Source organism: Anolis carolinensis, unplaced genomic scaffold (assembly GCF_035594765.1).
Source record: "Anolis carolinensis isolate JA03-04 unplaced genomic scaffold, rAnoCar3.1.pri scaffold_9, whole genome shotgun sequence".
Lineage (NCBI taxonomy): Eukaryota > Metazoa > Chordata > Lepidosauria > Squamata > Dactyloidae > Anolis > Anolis carolinensis.
In genome coordinates, this window is record NW_026943820.1 from 7,711,397 (window position 1) to 7,728,255 (window position 16,859).

Consider the following 16,859-nt stretch of genomic DNA (forward strand, 5'->3'; position numbering starts at 1 on the left):
GAAAATGGGGGGAAATAATTTGAACTAAAAGAACTAAAAGTAAGGGAGAATTGGGCGATCTGAGTGCGCACAGCTCAGATCGCCCAATTCTCCCTTAGTTCCTTGACACATTATCTGAGTATAGCCACAGGTAACCCAGTTCATAGCAAATATTGTGGGATTTTCTGCCTTGATATTCTGGGTTATATGCCTGTGTGGAAGGGCCCTGACCACACTGCCATATAATGCAGTTCAATGTGGATTTTATACAACGATGTGGAAGGGGCCTTGGTTGCGAGATAAAAGCGGGATACAACCGAATAATTACTGCTGTTGCTAACCCGCCTTCCCGTCCAAGCCCACACTTGCCCCATTGCCTTCCTCTGAGGCTGAGAGACTATCACTGGGTGAGCTTCCACGGCTGAGGGAGGGAGAGAGAGGGATACGATCCCTGCTTTACAGAGGCCAAGGGCGCATCTACACTGTGGGATGAGTGCAGTTTGACGCCACTTGAACAGCCACAGCTCAATGCTATGGAGTTGTGGAGGTTGTAACTTGACCAGGCTTTCAACCTTCTCTGCCAAAGAGCGCAAACTACAAATCCCAGGGTACCCTAACCATTGAGCCCAGGCAGTTGTATTTCATGGCCTCGTTGCAAGTCTTCCCAAATCAAGTAAGTGCCTCATAAACCCTGATATCCGAGCATTGCGTGTGGGAGAGGAGGGGAGGGTGAAAGGTTGTGTTGTGTTTGCGAGGCGTCCGGGGAATGGAAAGCCCTCGTCTCTCCCGCGTGGGTTTGGGGCCAATGGGATGCGGGGACACGAGTCACTGACCTTTCGCCGAGGCGGGTGGCCTTTCGCTGTGACCATAACGTGAACTATAAAGCCCGGCGAGCTTTCCAGCTGATTTGAAACGCAGATAGGAGCGCGGCGGCGCTGAAACTTGGCCAAGCCACGCAGGGAGGGAGGGAGGGAAGGTGGCATTGCCGAGGGGCTCCTTCTTTCCCTTCCGCTTTCCGCCTTACCGGCACACATTGTCCGTTGCCTTCCCTGGGAGGCTTCCGGCGGCGCCGTCACGCGCAACGAGAGGCCCAGAGTTTCCTTCCCAAGTCGAGAAAGGAAACAACAGCAGCAGCAGCAAGAAAAAGAAAAAAAACGCAAGCTGCAGCCCGAGATATAAAGGGAATTGACACCCATATTGCGTTTATAAGACGCACTGACTTTTTCCCTCTATTTTTTGGGGGGGGGAAGTGCGTCTTATAAAGCGAAATATACGGTATATGTTTGTGTGGGTTAAGTCTTGCAGACAAATCCTAACTGTGCTGATGTTTTTTCTTTCAGTACCGCACAATTCCTATCCCAAAACTAAAGGGTTACTTTGCCTGCGCTGGCATCGTATTGCTGTGTATGTTCCTGGTTCAAATAAGCATCACGACAAAGTAAGTGTGAAGTTTTGTGTTTGCTAGTCTATTTTGCTCTGCACAAACACAACGGGGGATTCAACTAGCATTCGGTTATAGATGTCTGCCCTCCCAAGTACACTGCACATTAAAAGAGGGGAAAAAAATGGAATAAATTATATATATTTTATCGGGCGGAACATCTCTCTGGGAGTTTCTAAGTCCTATGGTCAACTTTTAGTAGAAGATGAACATAGAATTGTATTGGAAGACCTAGAGATTCATAGAGAGAACATTTTAAATCAAATCTGTACATTATCACATCCTCAAAAGTCCAAACCGCTAAAGTAGAAATCCCAAAAGGCTATAGATTTTGTTTCTGGAGTTTCGTCTAGATATAGACATGCATCCCTAATAATAGGATCCTGACTATATGCTGCTGGACACATATAACCGAAGGAAGTCATTGCAAACCATTTTGATCATAGGATATTCCGACTTTGGTATCTTAAGACACCAATTTGGCTAATGATAGTTGAATGGGATGACTTGAAAAGAACATTGGAGAGAATATTAGGTTTTGTGGTTTGGCGAAGTGCTGTTAAGATTGGATGTTAGGTGCACATGACTTGACAAAGAAAGAGATTATATCTTCCTCTGAGGATTCATGACAACTGGATCATGAATAACATCTCCCCATAATGTTGCTTTGTCTCTGTTTCCATCCCCTTCTTCCCGCCCTGTTTTGTCTTCCAGAACATCCAGTAGTTTAGGGATTTCATTTGGAGTTGTTGCCATCATAATGGGACTCATTTTGAGTGTGTGTTTTGCTGACGACTGTTGGGTAAGTTGGAGAAGAAAGTGGTACCTGAATCCTTTAAAGGGTTGTAGAAAAGCATTTTGCATATTATGAAATCAACCCATTGGTGGGACAGTCTTCTTTTCTGCTGCTCTGACATTTATGGAGCATTGTGATCTTTCCCTTTGGGTTGTATTGTTTCATAATATGCCTAAAGCTCAATATGGAAGTTAACCTTAAAAATGCATTGGAGGACTGTTATTGTGCGATCATTCCCCATTGCCATTTTGAGAGGGGCTGCAGAGGAAAATAGAGATAATTGGAAGTAATACTGAGCTCTGAGTGCTTGTTGGGGGTGAATTGGGAGGTATTTTCATCTTTGTTTGGAGGCTTTCTGTATGGTTTGTGGGCAAAAGTTGCCTTAAAAATGTTCCAACACTAATAATAACAATAACAATAACAATAACAATTGCCAACTGCAAAAGGCCACCCTACTAGGATCTGTGCGCATCATCCGAAAATACATCACACAGTCCTAGACACTTGGGAAGTGTTCGACTTGTGATTTTGTGAAACGAAATCCAGCATATCTATCGTGTTTGCTGTGTCATACTAATACTACTACTACTACTACTACTACTACTACTAATAATAATAATAATGGGTTTCAGGAATCAGGAAAATGGGGTCAGGTCTTCCTTCAGTCTGTAGTCCAGTTTTCCACCAATATGCTCTGGGCCAAGGGTCCTCAAACTTTTTAAGTTGAGGGTCGATTCATAGTCCCTCAGACTGCTGGGGGGCCAGACTATGATGAAATAGTCCAAAATTAGGATTGTTGTTGTGTGCCTTCAAGTCATTTCAGACTTAGGTCAACCCTAAGTCTAAAGTTTCGGACAGGGGCCAGGTAAATGACCTTGGAGGGCCACATCCAGCCCATGGGCCTTAGTTATGAGGTCTAAACGATCTCATAAGACCATAGGTAAGCAAAGAGACCTCCAAAGACCATCTAGACGGTCTCATAGGACCATAGGTAAGGAAAGTGACCTCCAAAAGCCATCTAGTTGGCCTCATAAGGCCGTAGCTAAGCAAAGAGACCTTCAAAGACTATCTAGACGATCTCATAAGACCATAGGTAAGCAAAGAGACCTCCAAAGACCATCTAGACAGTCTCATAGGACCATAGGTAAGGAAAGTGAACTCCAAAAGCTATCTAGTTGGCCTCATAAAGCCGTAGCTAAGCAAAGAGACCTTCAAAGACCATCTAGACGATCTCATAAGGCCATAAGTAAGCAAAGAGAAGTCCAAAGACCAGGTAGACTTAGGTCAACCCTAAGTCCAAAGTTTAGGACAGGGGCCAGGTAAATGACCTTGGAGGGCTGCATCCGGCTCACAGGCTTTGTTTGGGAACCCCTGCAATTGCAGTGTTATTGTAGGTATGAACAAACGGCCCTCCAGATGTTTTGGACTTCAACGCCCACAATTTCTAGCAGCCGGTAAGCTGGCTAAGATTTTTGGGAGTTGAAGTCCAAAACACCATGGAGGGCCGAAGTTTTCCCATGTCTGTGTTAAAGGTATTGTGTGTTCAATGCACTTTGCTAACATTTGTCTTTTCCCCTTCTTCAGAGATGCTGTTCCAAACAATGGCCTCCAGCGCGCTACCTTAGAACATTATCCCAGAAGGTTGAGACGATGCCATCCGTCAGGCTTCCACTGGCCATCATTGCAATAGGCTCTCTGTTGATCATCGCTGTGTTTAATTTGGTAATTCCTTTTCTCCAAGTCCTTTCATTTAAATGGGGATCCTGGGATTATGTGTTGATCTTCATTCAGACAAAGGACCTCATCACATTGAGGACCTTGATGCATGGGACAGTGGGAGGACCTATAGGGCAGCGGAGCAAATCATGGGACAGTAAGGTGAATCTGTTGACTGGCACCTCGCATCGCCTGCTCCACTCACTCGCCCATCACATGCTGGAAAGCTCCCATATTCTTCCCATGATTCTCAACCTAAACACGAGTACAGTGTTTGTAGTCTCCCATGTTCAGGTTGAGAATCATGGGGACAACACAGGTAGTCCCTATGTTCACGTTGAGAATCATGGGGACAACGCAGGTAGTCTCCCGTGTTCAGGTTGGGAATCATGAGGACAATTTGAGTAGTCTCCCATGTTCAGATTGGGAATCATGGGGACAATGTGGGTAGTCTCCCGTGTTCAGGTTGAGAATCATGGGCACAATGTGGGTAGTCTTCCATGTTCAGGTTGGGAATTATGGGGACAACATGGGTAGTCTCTCGTGTTCAGGTTGGGAATCATGAGGACAATGTTGGTAGTCTCCCGTGTTCAGGTTGGGAATCATGAAGACAATTTGGGTAGTCTCCCGTGTTCAGGTTGAGAATCATGAGAACAATGTTGGTAGTCTCCCGTGTTCAGGTTGAGAATCATGAGAACAATGTTGGTAGTCTCCCGTGTTCAGGTTGGGAATCATGAGGACAGTGTTGGTAGTCTCCCATGTTCAGGTTGAGAATCATGAGAACAATGTTGGTAGTCTCCCGTGTTCAGGTTGGGAATCATGAGGACAATTTGGGTAGTCTCCCGTGTTCAGGTTGAGAATCATGAGAACAATGTTGGTAGTCTTCCGTGTTCAGGTTGGGAATCATGAGGACAATTTGGGTAGTCTCCCGTGTTCAGGTTGAGAATCATGAGAACAATGTTGGTAGTCTCCCGTGTTCAGGTTGAGAATCATGAGAACAATGTTGGTAGTCTCCCGTGTTCAGGTTGAGAATCATGAGAACAATGTTGGTAGTCTCCCGTGTTCAGGTTGAGAATCATGAGAACAATGTTGGTAGTCTCCCGTGTTCAGGTTGAGAATCATGGGGACAACGTGTGTAGTCTCCCATGTTCAGGTTGAGCATCATGAGGACAATGTTGGTAGTCTCCCGTGTTCAGGTTGAGAATCATGAGAACAATGTTGGTAGTCTCCCGTGTTCAGGTTGGGAATCATGAGGACAATGTTGGTAGTCTCCCATGTTCAGGTTGAGAATCATGGGGACAACGTGTGTAGTCTCCCATGTTCAGGTTGAGCATCATGAGGACAATGTGGGTAGTCTCCCGTGTTTAGGTTGAGTTGCTCGGAAGCAACTCCTGAACTGTAATGGTACTACTTGTCACAAGTTGCTTAATGAGTGTGTCAACAACATATTTAACACCAGTGTGACGAGTAACAGCAAATTGACAGCAAAATGAGTAACGATTTTTAGTACTTTTCAAATGTTGCCTCTAGTTTTATGTCTATTAGCCTAATCCAGAAAAGCCTGTCTTATGTATATAGGGCAAGATATATCGGGGGCTGATGGGACAGTGAACCTTGGAGGTACCTTTCTGAACTTAAAATAAATTATCCAAAGTGATACACCCTTTCGAGTGTAAAATAAAAGCTAAAGCTGCTATTTTGTTAAGATTGGTACCTCTTGTTCTTTGTAATGAAGTTGCCATGTCTATGGAATTCTGACGACGTCTCTAACTTGCTTTTAATGTTTTCCTTAGCCTGCACACCAGCCCAATGACAACTGTACTACACCACTTACTACCGCAGTGAGTACAAAACCAAACCAAATTCAATTGTTTTTGCTTTCATTTTATAGCATAAACTATCATATTTTCAGAAACCTGCTTTAAAATGCTACATAATATTTTGATTGTTTGATGCATTTGAATCATGAAAGACCACAAGGGCCATCCAGTCCAATCCTCTGCCTTGCAGGAAAACACAATCAAAGCACCCCCAACAGATGGCCACTGAGTTTCTTGCTGTCTAGCTTCCCATCTCCTTTCTCTGTTTTCCCAGAAATTCTGTTTTTTTAAAATAATAATAATAACAACAACAATAATAAACTGCAAAAGGCCACCTTACTGGGATCTGCATGCATCATCTGAAAATACATCACGCAGTCCTAAACACTTGGAAAGTGTTCAACTTGTGATTTTGTGATACGAAATCCAGCATATCTATCTTGTTTGCTGTGTCATACTATGTTGTTGTGTCAATAATAGTAATAATAATAATAATATTTCTATCCTGCGTTATCTCTCTTAAAATCTCTGTGAGATCCAGATTGGGTGGTGTTGATAGGAATTGAAGTCCAACAAGATCTGGGAGGGAAAGTGCCATTTGTTCTACAAACCTGGGCCTCAAGCAGTGTACTGTATTTTGCACAGTTCCCAATTTAGTGTATTTTAATTGCGCCCTAATGATGTTTTCATTACAGCTGGGGCTTCTTTATTGCATTTTACTTTTTATCATATGCTGCTGATCCCATCCGTGAGGCAACATGTCAATAACAAATAGAATTAATGCCAAAAAGATGGCCATCCTTGAGCTGCCCTGATGTGAAAGCTATACATCCAGCCCTCCATATCTATGGATCCCGCATCCATGGATTAAGCCATCTGTGGCTTGAAAATATATTTTCAAAAATTCCAACAAGCAAACCTTGGATTTGCCATTTTATATGAGGGGCACTATTTTATTCCACCGTTGTACACAATGGGACTTGAGTATCCATAGGTTTTGTTATCCACAGGGAGCCTTGGAACCAAATCCAGTAGATACCATGGGCTCACTGTATTGAGTTCATATCTGCTTTGTGTGTGCACAAACTGTACTGTTCATGAATAATTTCACTTTCTGCATTGTTGAGTCCCATTCTGCCAAATAAATAAATTTTTAATTTTTTCCCCTTCTCTCTCCATCCTGACAAAACAGATGGAAACAAATGTCTCTTCTGGAAACAATACGGTATGCAGCAAAGAAGCCATGACCTATTCGGTGAGTAAAGCTGAATATTAACACACTCCACCTATGTACTAATAAGCTGATTATCTCAACAATTTTGTGTACAGCCACTATATAGCACAACCAGTATCTCGATACATCAGAACAAAACAAAGACCGACTGACTCATTGTCTGACAACTTTAGAAGTATGTCCTGGATAACAGATGTCATTTTGCAACATATGTGTTAATTGCTTTATTTTTTTGCAAGAATGTTCATATTGTCACCAACAGTTTTGATATCTGGGCCCACATAGAAATCCAAAATTTGAAATGCTCCAAAACTGTCCACATGAATGCCTGAGATAGTGACACCTTTGCTTTCAGATGTCTCAAAGTACGCAATGCTTAACATGATTTAAAAAATATTGTGCATAAAGTAATCTTCAGGCTACGTATACAAGCTGAAACAGAAATAGATTTTATGTTTAGACCTGGGTCTCATCTCCACAAAAGCTCATTCTGTATATGCAAATATTTCAAAATCCAAAATGTCCAAGACTTCAGTCCCATGGATTTAGGATAAGGGACTGTGTTCACCGATAATATAATGATCACCTTCTGCATCCAGCTTCCCTGGTTGTTTACACTATAAATAGATAACGGATGTCTTAAAGATTATATTCTACATATTGGAAAGTGGACTGGAATTCGTGAAAGTTTGTGCCTATAATTTTTTTTTATTTAAGAGTGCCGTAAGATTCTTTGTTATGGCAAAGAAGTTTGCTGAAATCTGCTTAAACTCTTCTATTCCAGTATTATACCTACTGCTGCCTCCTGGGTTTTATTGCATGCTCCGTCTTCCTCCGCATGAGTTTTGAACTCAAGCTTATGCTTTTGTCAGGAGCGGTTATTGGCTATTTCATTGTATTTAATACCAGGCACACATGGAACACCAACCACAGCAATTCCACCACAAGGTAGGAGATCTTGTTTCCATAATCTCGTGGTAAACTTAGTGTCATTGTAGACATTGTGACCTCTTCTTTGAGAAGAAAATCCTCCTTTAGACAAAAGCTGATTCTGGAATGTGGTGACGTTTTAAATCTATGTAAAGAAAATTTCTTTTACCACCAAAATGCTGCAATAATGGTTTTTCTAAGGCCGGCAATTCCGTTTGTGGCACAGCTTCCTATCAAGTTGTGTTCTATGATATCATTAAGCAAACCCTTTTTTTCCATTTAGGGATCTTGAAACGTTTTGACATTTTCTGTTGAAAAGAACAGACTTCCTTTACAGAGTTTGGAAAAGTTACTATGTCTCAACACAACTCATTGTATCCCACAACTAGTATATACGGGCAATAGTCATGGTGGTTGGGATTTTCTGGAAATTGCATTCCAAAAATAGTCATTTTTTCAAGTTTGAGATTATATTCCTGGGGATTTACCTGTATGTTATTGTCTGCTTTTATTCTAGGTTTTTCATGAAAGATCCCACAATAATGACAAATTTATACCTGGCCTTGTTTTATATAACTTTGGTTCTGCTCTCAAAACAGGTATGGTTTGTTGTGGTGTTCTTATTCACCCATGACTTCTGTAATGCTTTCTCGATATCTCTTTAATTTATCTGCATTGCGTTTTCTTCCTTTCTGAACATGCATTTTTAAATGATTTTAAACTTATTTGATATGCAAGAAGGGATTCCCTCCTTGACACTGTTCCATAATTCTTTTCCAACTAATTACTCAGAACTACTTTAATAAATCAGTTGTTTCTAGTAACAAGAGATATAATTCAATTTCACTGGTAAATGAATATCTCCATTTCATATCTCCTCATCTCGCCATTGCTTCCTTGACTGTATTTACAACCACAACATGGAAAAGACCTAAGTGGTTGTTGATGGCATAGATGCATTTCCCAACTCCTTTGCTTGGTTGCAGATAGACTATTACTGTCGGCTGGACTGCCTCCAGAAGAATAAATTTAAAAAAGAGCACGAGTCTTTTGAAACCATGGAGAACGTCAACAGGCTGCTGCTGGAAAATGTCCTTCCGGCCCATGTCGCTGCCCACTTTATTGGGGACAACAAGTTAAACGAGGTGCGGAAGAATTGCAACAACGTCATTGCGCTGAATTTGTCCGGCGGAAAGTGTTTGCACTGCGGTTCTTTAAGAGACCACATTATGGGGCTGTTCTTCACCTCCCTCAACTCTCAGAGCACTGAAAAACAACCATTATGAAGCCAAAGCACTAGTATCCTAACTACTAATAGCAGATACATCCTCTTAATTTACTACCCTAGTTCCTATAACTGCTCAGAAGGCCTTGGAATTGAGTAGCCCAGGCTCTATCCTGGTCACCAGTTTTTGCATTTCGCCCACTTCCCGGCCCTATATTACTTCAAATAGTTGCCTTGGCCCACCTTGAAATTCTCACCATTGGTAGTCGAATTTCATTCAGTGGAGTAGTAATGGAACTGAATTTTAAATGCGTTTGATTGATTTATAATAGTAATATGTTGATATTTTTAGTATGACTAAATTGTATGTTCTATGTTGGTAATTGAATGTTTTACCTATGTTGGAAACTGCCCTGAGTCTCTTTGGGGAGATAAGAGCGGTATACAAATAAAATTTTATTATTTTTTCTTATTAAGTGTAGATGGTCGTGTATTGTATATACTCATGTATAAGTCGACCTCATGTATAAGTCAAGGGCAGGTTTGGGGGTCAAAAAGTATGGATTCTTTATAAGACCCATGGACAAATTGAGGGTTATTCCATGGAGAGGGGAAAGGTATTCAAAAAGTTTAAGTTCAGTGCTTCTTCCTTAAATGAACAAACTAAGCTTGTTCCTTTTTGTGATAAGCATTAAGGTTAAGTTATAGTACTTTACACTGACATGTAAGATAAGTCAACCCAGGTTTTGTAGACTGATTTTTTTCCTACTACATATCTAGACTTATACACAAGTATATAAAGTAAGCAAAAGTATGTGGAAAGTATATGCAGGCTTGGAGAAATTCTAAAATGTGTAGAATGTGCGAGGAGGGAGAAGAAGAAGAAAATGGGGAAATGGCAGATGAGGCCAGCAAAGACTGGGTATGTTTTGCAGTCACACAATGTTTTTGGGTGGGGAAAGCTAAAACCGAGAGAGGATGAGTGGAATACTGTGGGGAAAAGTATAGTTGACTGACTAGTATTTGTATAGGAAGACTACGATATGACGCTTTGTGTAGCCAAAATGCCAGTTTTCTGACCAAAAAGTTCTCCTTGCTTGTCATATGTGAAGAAATTGGTCTGAATGTACAATATTTTAATATCTATTGGTATCCTTTTTAATTGCATGAGGTTGTATTAAAGGAAAACGAATTGTTGTGAGCAGTAATATTATGAACGTCTTATTGCATTTTCTGCAGGATTGGTACCATCAGTCCTACGACTGTGTGTGTGTGATGTTTGCATCAGTCCCCGACTTCAAGGTGTTCTACACCGAATGTGACGTCAACAAAGAAGGCCTGGAGTGCCTTCGGCTTCTCAACGAAATCATCGCTGACTTTGATGAGGTATTTCTCAGCTTGTGTTGGTTTAGTTTTGGGAGACTTTGTCCTTTGGATCTAGAAATAGGCTTGCAGTGAAGCGGACTCTTCTCGTATCATGCAAATGCTATAGTAATAAACCTGATTTCCAAGCCTAGATTGTGACAGTGCCTTTGTTAGACCCGTTAAAAAAGCACACAGAACTCTTTGTCCAGGCTTTTGAAACACACATTTCTTCATCAGCCAAAGATCAGTTTTAAAAAGCATGTTGGGAAAAGGGGATGGAGATCAGGTGCAAATAGAAGTGAAAAACCTTGAAAGTTGTTATTGTGTAGTTTCTGGACTCAGTAGAATGAATTAAATCTTATGATATTAACATCCTTTCCGTTTTGTACTTGGATAGCTATAGAAATTATGAAATTTACTGGGAAAGTCAGCTCTGTTTGAGGATTTCCAGAAGCCCTATCTATATGTTATCTTATTCTGGCCTCTAATAAGATACAAAAGTCACAGAGCAACAGCATGGCGTGAATAATATTTTTGCCTCATTTTCAAACAGCTCCTCCTGAAACCTAAATTCAGTGGCGTTGAAAAAATTAAAACAATTGGGAGTACATACATGGCCGCCTCCGGGCTCTGCGTTTCACCAGGACAAGAGAATAATTTGGTAAGTTTGCCGGTCATTGGGGTTTTTGTTTGGGTCTGGTAGAATTATCTTGCTATATAACCAGAGACCGGCCTCTTTGATTTGTTCTGTTTTTTCCCCCTATAATCCCTTGGTGCAAAAAGACGCTGAATGTTTCTGTAATTCCATAATGTTATGGTTCCCTTAACTCTGCCCTTCCATGTTGTGTTTGTAGGACCAAGAAAGGCAACACGCTCAAATCGGCATCATGGTGGAATTTGCCATGGCTCTGATGACAAAATTGGATGGCATCAACAGGCATTCGTTCAACAATTTCCGGCTCCGAGTTGGTAGGCTGGTCTTTGTCCATTTGCAGTTTTGACTTTATTGGAGTTGATTATTGACTAATTTGATTTACAATGTTCTTTCTAGGATTCTCTATGTCAAGTTCTTCCGGTCATGTCAGAGTACCTCTCCAGGGATCTCTAGTTCCTCCAACACAATTCTGTTTTGCAGAATTTACGCAGAACTAGATCTAGAGGGAGGCATTTTATAGCATAGTCAATGAGTTTTTAAGCAATGGCTAAGTCCACATCTGGAGACATATCTCCAAGACGTAGCTGCAGAAGTCTCTCTTCACAAACCTAACCTTTCAGTGTGGAACTTCTCTCAAGACATCCTTTTCCAAACAGAAGAAGTACTAGAGACATGTCCAGTTACTTTAAGCTATTGTCCTATGATAACCATTCACATGGGTCTCCTGGAGGTCTTCAAGAATTCCCTGAGAAGGATGTTATCGCTGTGGGTCCAGCTGAAGGAAAATAGGTCCATGTGTCTCTCCTAGTCCGTATCACATAAACAGATCGGTCCTCTCATGCTATTACTCCATAACCTGTTGAACAGTGGCTTCCAAACACTTAGGCTTTCCTCCCCTTCTTGTTCATGCAGGTATAAACCACGGTCCTGTGGTTGCTGGTGTCATTGGTGCTCGCAAACCCCAGTATGATATCTGGGGAAACACTGTCAATGTTGCCAGCAGAATGGAGAGTACTGGAGAACTGGGGAAAATCCAGGTAATTTAAATGTTTTGAACTATTTTCTTTCTAAAAGGAAGCTTTTGCAGTGATAAAGCTGCCACGTGTGGGTGACTGGCATTTATCTGCAGTGTATAAGAGACAAATACTATATTGCTACCTGATTATGCTAGTTATTTCTCTGTTGAGGTATTATTTTTAGCATGTTTTATGGGCTCAACTGTGTGAGCATTTGTAAAAGAGGCACCATAATGTGTTGAGTTGACTGGAAAGGGCATGTGTCGACAGCTGATTGGCTGAGCCAGCCAGGAGCCAGAATTCCGATTGGCTGCTGTCTTTAGTGTTGAGACAAACGGTTTTCACTGCCACTTTCATCTCGGAGAGGGAGGAGAGCAGCTGACTGGAAATGGCCAGGTTGAAAATTGCTGCCATACTCTCCAAAGCCTGATTATTTATAAGAACAGATGAGGCATATTTAAAGACTGTTTAATCCCTATATTCTCTGTGTGAATTAAAAAAGATTGCTATATATATTGTTGCCCTGTTTGAACTTTTGAACTGAAGTAAAGATACTGTTACTTCTTACACAAGCCTGAGTGACATTTTGTTATACTGCAGGATTTATCTTGATTCAGAAACAGTGGTAAAGCTTCTATTTATTTATTTTTACATCCCCCCAACAAACTGCTGTTCTGAGTTGCATGTAAACAGCCTTCCGCATTGTGAGTTGCAGTTGCCATTGCAGATGTTTTGTAGGTGCAAGTTACAGTTGATATCTTATTTATCATGCCTGGAAATTATTTCACTTGAAGAACTGTTCCAAGTGCTATAGTCGAGGAGTAGGATATAACACTTATTTATTTACAGTATTTATATTTCACCCTTCTCACCCCGAAGGGGACTCAGGGCGGATCGTAATGTATACATGGCAAACATTCAATGCCATTAGACATATGAGACGCACACAGACAGAGACACAGAGGCTATTTAACATTTTCCAGCTTTCTGATTTCATGAGGTAGTCATGCTCGATTCCGGCTACAGGGGGAGCTGCTGCTTCATCATTCAATGTGACACCGAGTCCTTGATGGAATACTTCCTCAACTTCCGGCACACACGCTGCTGGACATTTTTATGGTGAAATAATTAGTTAAATTAGCCTCTCCGCATAAGTGGTCCCTAAATTTCCTACTTGACAGATACAACTGTCTTTTGGGTTGCTTAAGTAAACAACAAGCTGAGACTATTTAATGGTCGGGCACTTAATCCGACCCAGGTTTCGAACTCATGACCTCTCGGTCGGTAGTGATTTCTTGCATTTAGCTACTAACCAGCTGCGCCACAGCCCAGCGCCTGATAAAATGAAGCACTTATTCCAAATATATTGTATTGTTTCTCCTTCTTACAGGTTACAGAAGAGACCTGCAAAATCCTAGAGAGCTTGGGCTATGCCTGCGAATGCCGAGGACTCATTAACGTCAAGGGAAAGGGAGAGCTGTTGACCTACTTCGTGTGCACTGATACAGCCAAATCCCAGGCAGTTTGATCTGAACAAACAGCTTTCTGAGAAGTCTTGCTGGGTTTGTTGTCCTTGTTGTTTTAAGAAAACAACAGCTCCCCTCCTGTGAAGCCTGAAGATCTTGCCTCCATATGTAAAGGAAGGAGCTTATTCCAAATGTTTGTGAATTACCTGATGGAGGCACTGCTTTGCAGTGAGAAGGAGAGGCACAGGAGGCTGTTTCGAAGCATTTGAAAACAATCCCATCCAAAGGAATGTGAGACTCGAGGGGCGCCTTTTTGTGTTTTTCCTTCATGGATTCCCATTTGAACAGATTGCCTTGTTAACGTGTTCTACTGCCTCATCCGTTGTCAGATCTAGTCACAGTATTGCACTTATCAGAGAGATTTGACTATATACTGAACTGCACTGCCTTAAGTGTCAAACAGGACTGGAAATGCTGCAAGGAGAAATATATTTTTCTAATATTAACTGGAGATGGAATTTGGGACATTCTGCGCATTAGATATTGGTATGTTCTTGGGCATCTCTGAACTTTGTCCTGGAGCTCTGCCTAGAACCCACTTTGAATACCGGAAGCGTTGCACTGCCAGTATTTCCTACAGCCCAGGATTTTAATTCACAAAAAATCCTCTCCTTCTGTGTCTTCAATCTTTATTTTTACTGCTTCTTCAAGAAATGGTGCAAGGATGGATCTTCACCAATTGGATGCCTGTTTTAATTTGGGGAATTTTGTTCCCTGGGCTTCGGAGCATTTGCGATTTTGGGTTGTTGTGTGTTTTCTAGGCTGTATGGCCATGTTCCGGAAGTATTCTCTCCTGACGTTTTGCCTGCATCTGTGGCAGGCATCCTCAGAAGTTGTGAGGTATCTTGGAAAAATTAAGCAAGGAAGGTTTGTATATCTGTGGAAGGTCCAGGGTGGGAGAAAAAATTTGTCAGTGTGAATGTTGTAATTAATCACCCTGATTAGCATTGATGGCCTTGCCAGCTTCATTCCTGCCTGGGGAATCCTTCGTTCAGAAGCGTTAGCTGCCCCTGATTGATTCATGTCTGGAAATCCTCCGTTTTCAGAGTGTTGTTCCTTATTTTGTGATTTTGGCTTTTGAATGTGCTTCTAATTTAGATAGTCTCTTCTCATTTCCCTTCTTTTTGTACTGTCATGTTATTTGCTCTTCTCAAAGTGCCCTTTTACCATGCCACAGCAGTGTGTGAAATATCAGCATTGTGTGAGCATCTGCTCATTTAAATTCAGATTCTTTCCCTGGGCAACTATGTTTGAAGAACATCTTATATAAATTGCAGGCAGCTATAGCTACGTTAAAGGAATAGAAGGTGGCTTTCCATACCAGCTTGGAGCATTGGGAGACATACGATCTGAGTGTTGTTCTTTATTTACTGCCCTGATTTTGTATTCTTCATATTTCAGAGCAGACACACTTTCCTGCTCCATTCCAGTAAGACTTTTGAAACTTTTGAAACTGGTTTTAAACTTTGATGAGCGGGTGTCTTGGAGGCTCTCATTCAATTAAACAAATGCAGAAGGCATTTGTTTCACATTTCTCTAATGTTTGGGCAAAGAAGAGTGAAAATGCAAGAATGTGTTCTATTTGTGCATCCTTTTGTATATGCCGAAGCAATGGCTTTTTGGGTCTCCTTAACCAGCACTAAATGAACTTCTGTGGTTTTATAGAATAGTATTAAGCAGCTGTTTTTGTTTTGTACGTTGTTTTGGGATCCAACCCATTGAGCGATTCTTGAAGACCGAAGCACAAGCGACTTCAGTTTTAACAAAAGGGAAGCAGAAACAAACTTGTGTGTTACAGGTAAGAAAAAGGCCTAAATAAATTGCAACAGAGTAAAGGTAGAGGTTTTTTCCTGACATTAAGTCTAGTCGTGTCTGACTCTGGGGGTTGGTGCTCATCTCAGTTTCTAAGCTGAAGAGCCGGCGTTGTCTATAGACACCTCCAAGGTCATGTGGCCGGCATGACTGCATGGAGCGCCGTTACCTTCCCGCCGGAGCAGTACCTATTGATCTACTCACATTTGCATGTTTTCGAACTGCTAGGTTGGCAGAAGCTGGGGCTAACAGCGGGAGCTCACCCTGCTCCTCAGATTTGAACTGCCAACCTTTTGGTCAGCAAGTTCAGCAGCTCAGCAGTTTAATCTGCTGCACCACCATGGGCTCTGGTTTGCAATAAATTCTGTGCAAATGCTACTTTTTGAAAGACCCACCAGTTGAACTGTAAGGAAGTTTATCTCAAACACAGGTCTCACCGGAGTAACTCTGCATAGGATTACAACTGAAACCTTTTAACTTCACCATTGGGGACCCACACTGATGAAGAGGATTCATTTTTATTGGGAGACAGAAACAATTTGCCTTGCAACAAAGTACCCTGTATCATGAAGCCTAAATCCAAACGTAACAAACAGTGCTAACATTTACAAACTTTTGCTCTGAAATCCAGCTGGAGTTAATGGCACCACTTCCAAGACCTTTTCCACATTCGAGGGCTGTGATTTGTAGCTTTTAAAAAGTTCTTTAGAGTACGTGCAAAGTTTGTTCTCAATATGCTTTGCCCCGGATGCATTCCTGTTGTGTTTGTTATAATTACTATGTAATTAACATATACCCGGAGGCATAAATGCCTTGTGTTTCATGACAGGAACAAATATTTTCTAGGGCGGTCTCACTGTCAGATTTTAGGAAAGTCTTGACACAACGGAAAGCAGCAAGAGAGACTAGTCCTGGATAGTATTACAATAAAATGTATGTTTTTGTCCTGTTGTTTCTATCTGCAAAGTTGATGTGAATTATAATATATATTGCTCTTGTTTCTTATTTTACTGTGCATTTGTTACATTTTTTTTTAAAGTGCAAAGTGAGAAGGCTTTGGTTGAAAGGGTTCATATGACCTAACCTTTATTAACAAGTTTGGATATAATGGGTTTTCCTGGCCATGTTCCAGAAGCATTCTCTCCTGACGTTTTGCCCATATCTATGGCAGGCATCTTCAGAGGTTGTGAGGTCTGCTGGAAACTAGTTAAGTTGGGTTTATATATCTCTGGAAATGTCCAGGGTGGGAGAAAGAACTCTTGTCTGTTTGAGGCAAATGTGAATGTTGCAATTGGCCTCCTTGATTAGCACTAGATGGCCTTGCAGTTTCCAAGCTTGGCTGCT

The 16,859-nt window shown here is 41.5% G+C and overlaps 1 protein-coding gene across 3 annotated transcripts in view; it reads left to right on the top strand.

The window, feature by feature from the left end:
• adcy7 (adenylate cyclase 7) overlaps positions 1-16,520 on the top strand; it is a 106,011-nt gene extending 89,491 nt beyond the window's left edge. For all 3 annotated transcript variants that reach the window (XM_008115627.3, XM_008115628.3, XM_062961744.1), the window contains 13 exons: positions 1,320-1,417; positions 2,135-2,222; positions 3,801-3,938; positions 5,726-5,773; positions 6,945-7,007; positions 7,771-7,934; positions 8,434-8,515; positions 8,903-9,061; positions 10,381-10,527; positions 11,060-11,167; positions 11,361-11,475; positions 12,074-12,198; positions 13,568-16,520. In XM_008115627.3, coding sequence (XP_008113834.1) covers positions 1,320-1,417; positions 2,135-2,222; positions 3,801-3,938; positions 5,726-5,773; positions 6,945-7,007; positions 7,771-7,934; positions 8,434-8,515; positions 8,903-9,061; positions 10,381-10,527; positions 11,060-11,167; positions 11,361-11,475; positions 12,074-12,198; positions 13,568-13,705 — 1,473 coding nt within the window. In that variant the 3' untranslated portion in view covers positions 13,706-16,520. The remainder of the gene's footprint in view (positions 1-1,319; positions 1,418-2,134; positions 2,223-3,800; positions 3,939-5,725; positions 5,774-6,944; positions 7,008-7,770; positions 7,935-8,433; positions 8,516-8,902; positions 9,062-10,380; positions 10,528-11,059; positions 11,168-11,360; positions 11,476-12,073; positions 12,199-13,567) is intronic.
• The last annotated feature ends 339 nt before the right edge of the window (positions 16,521-16,859 follow it).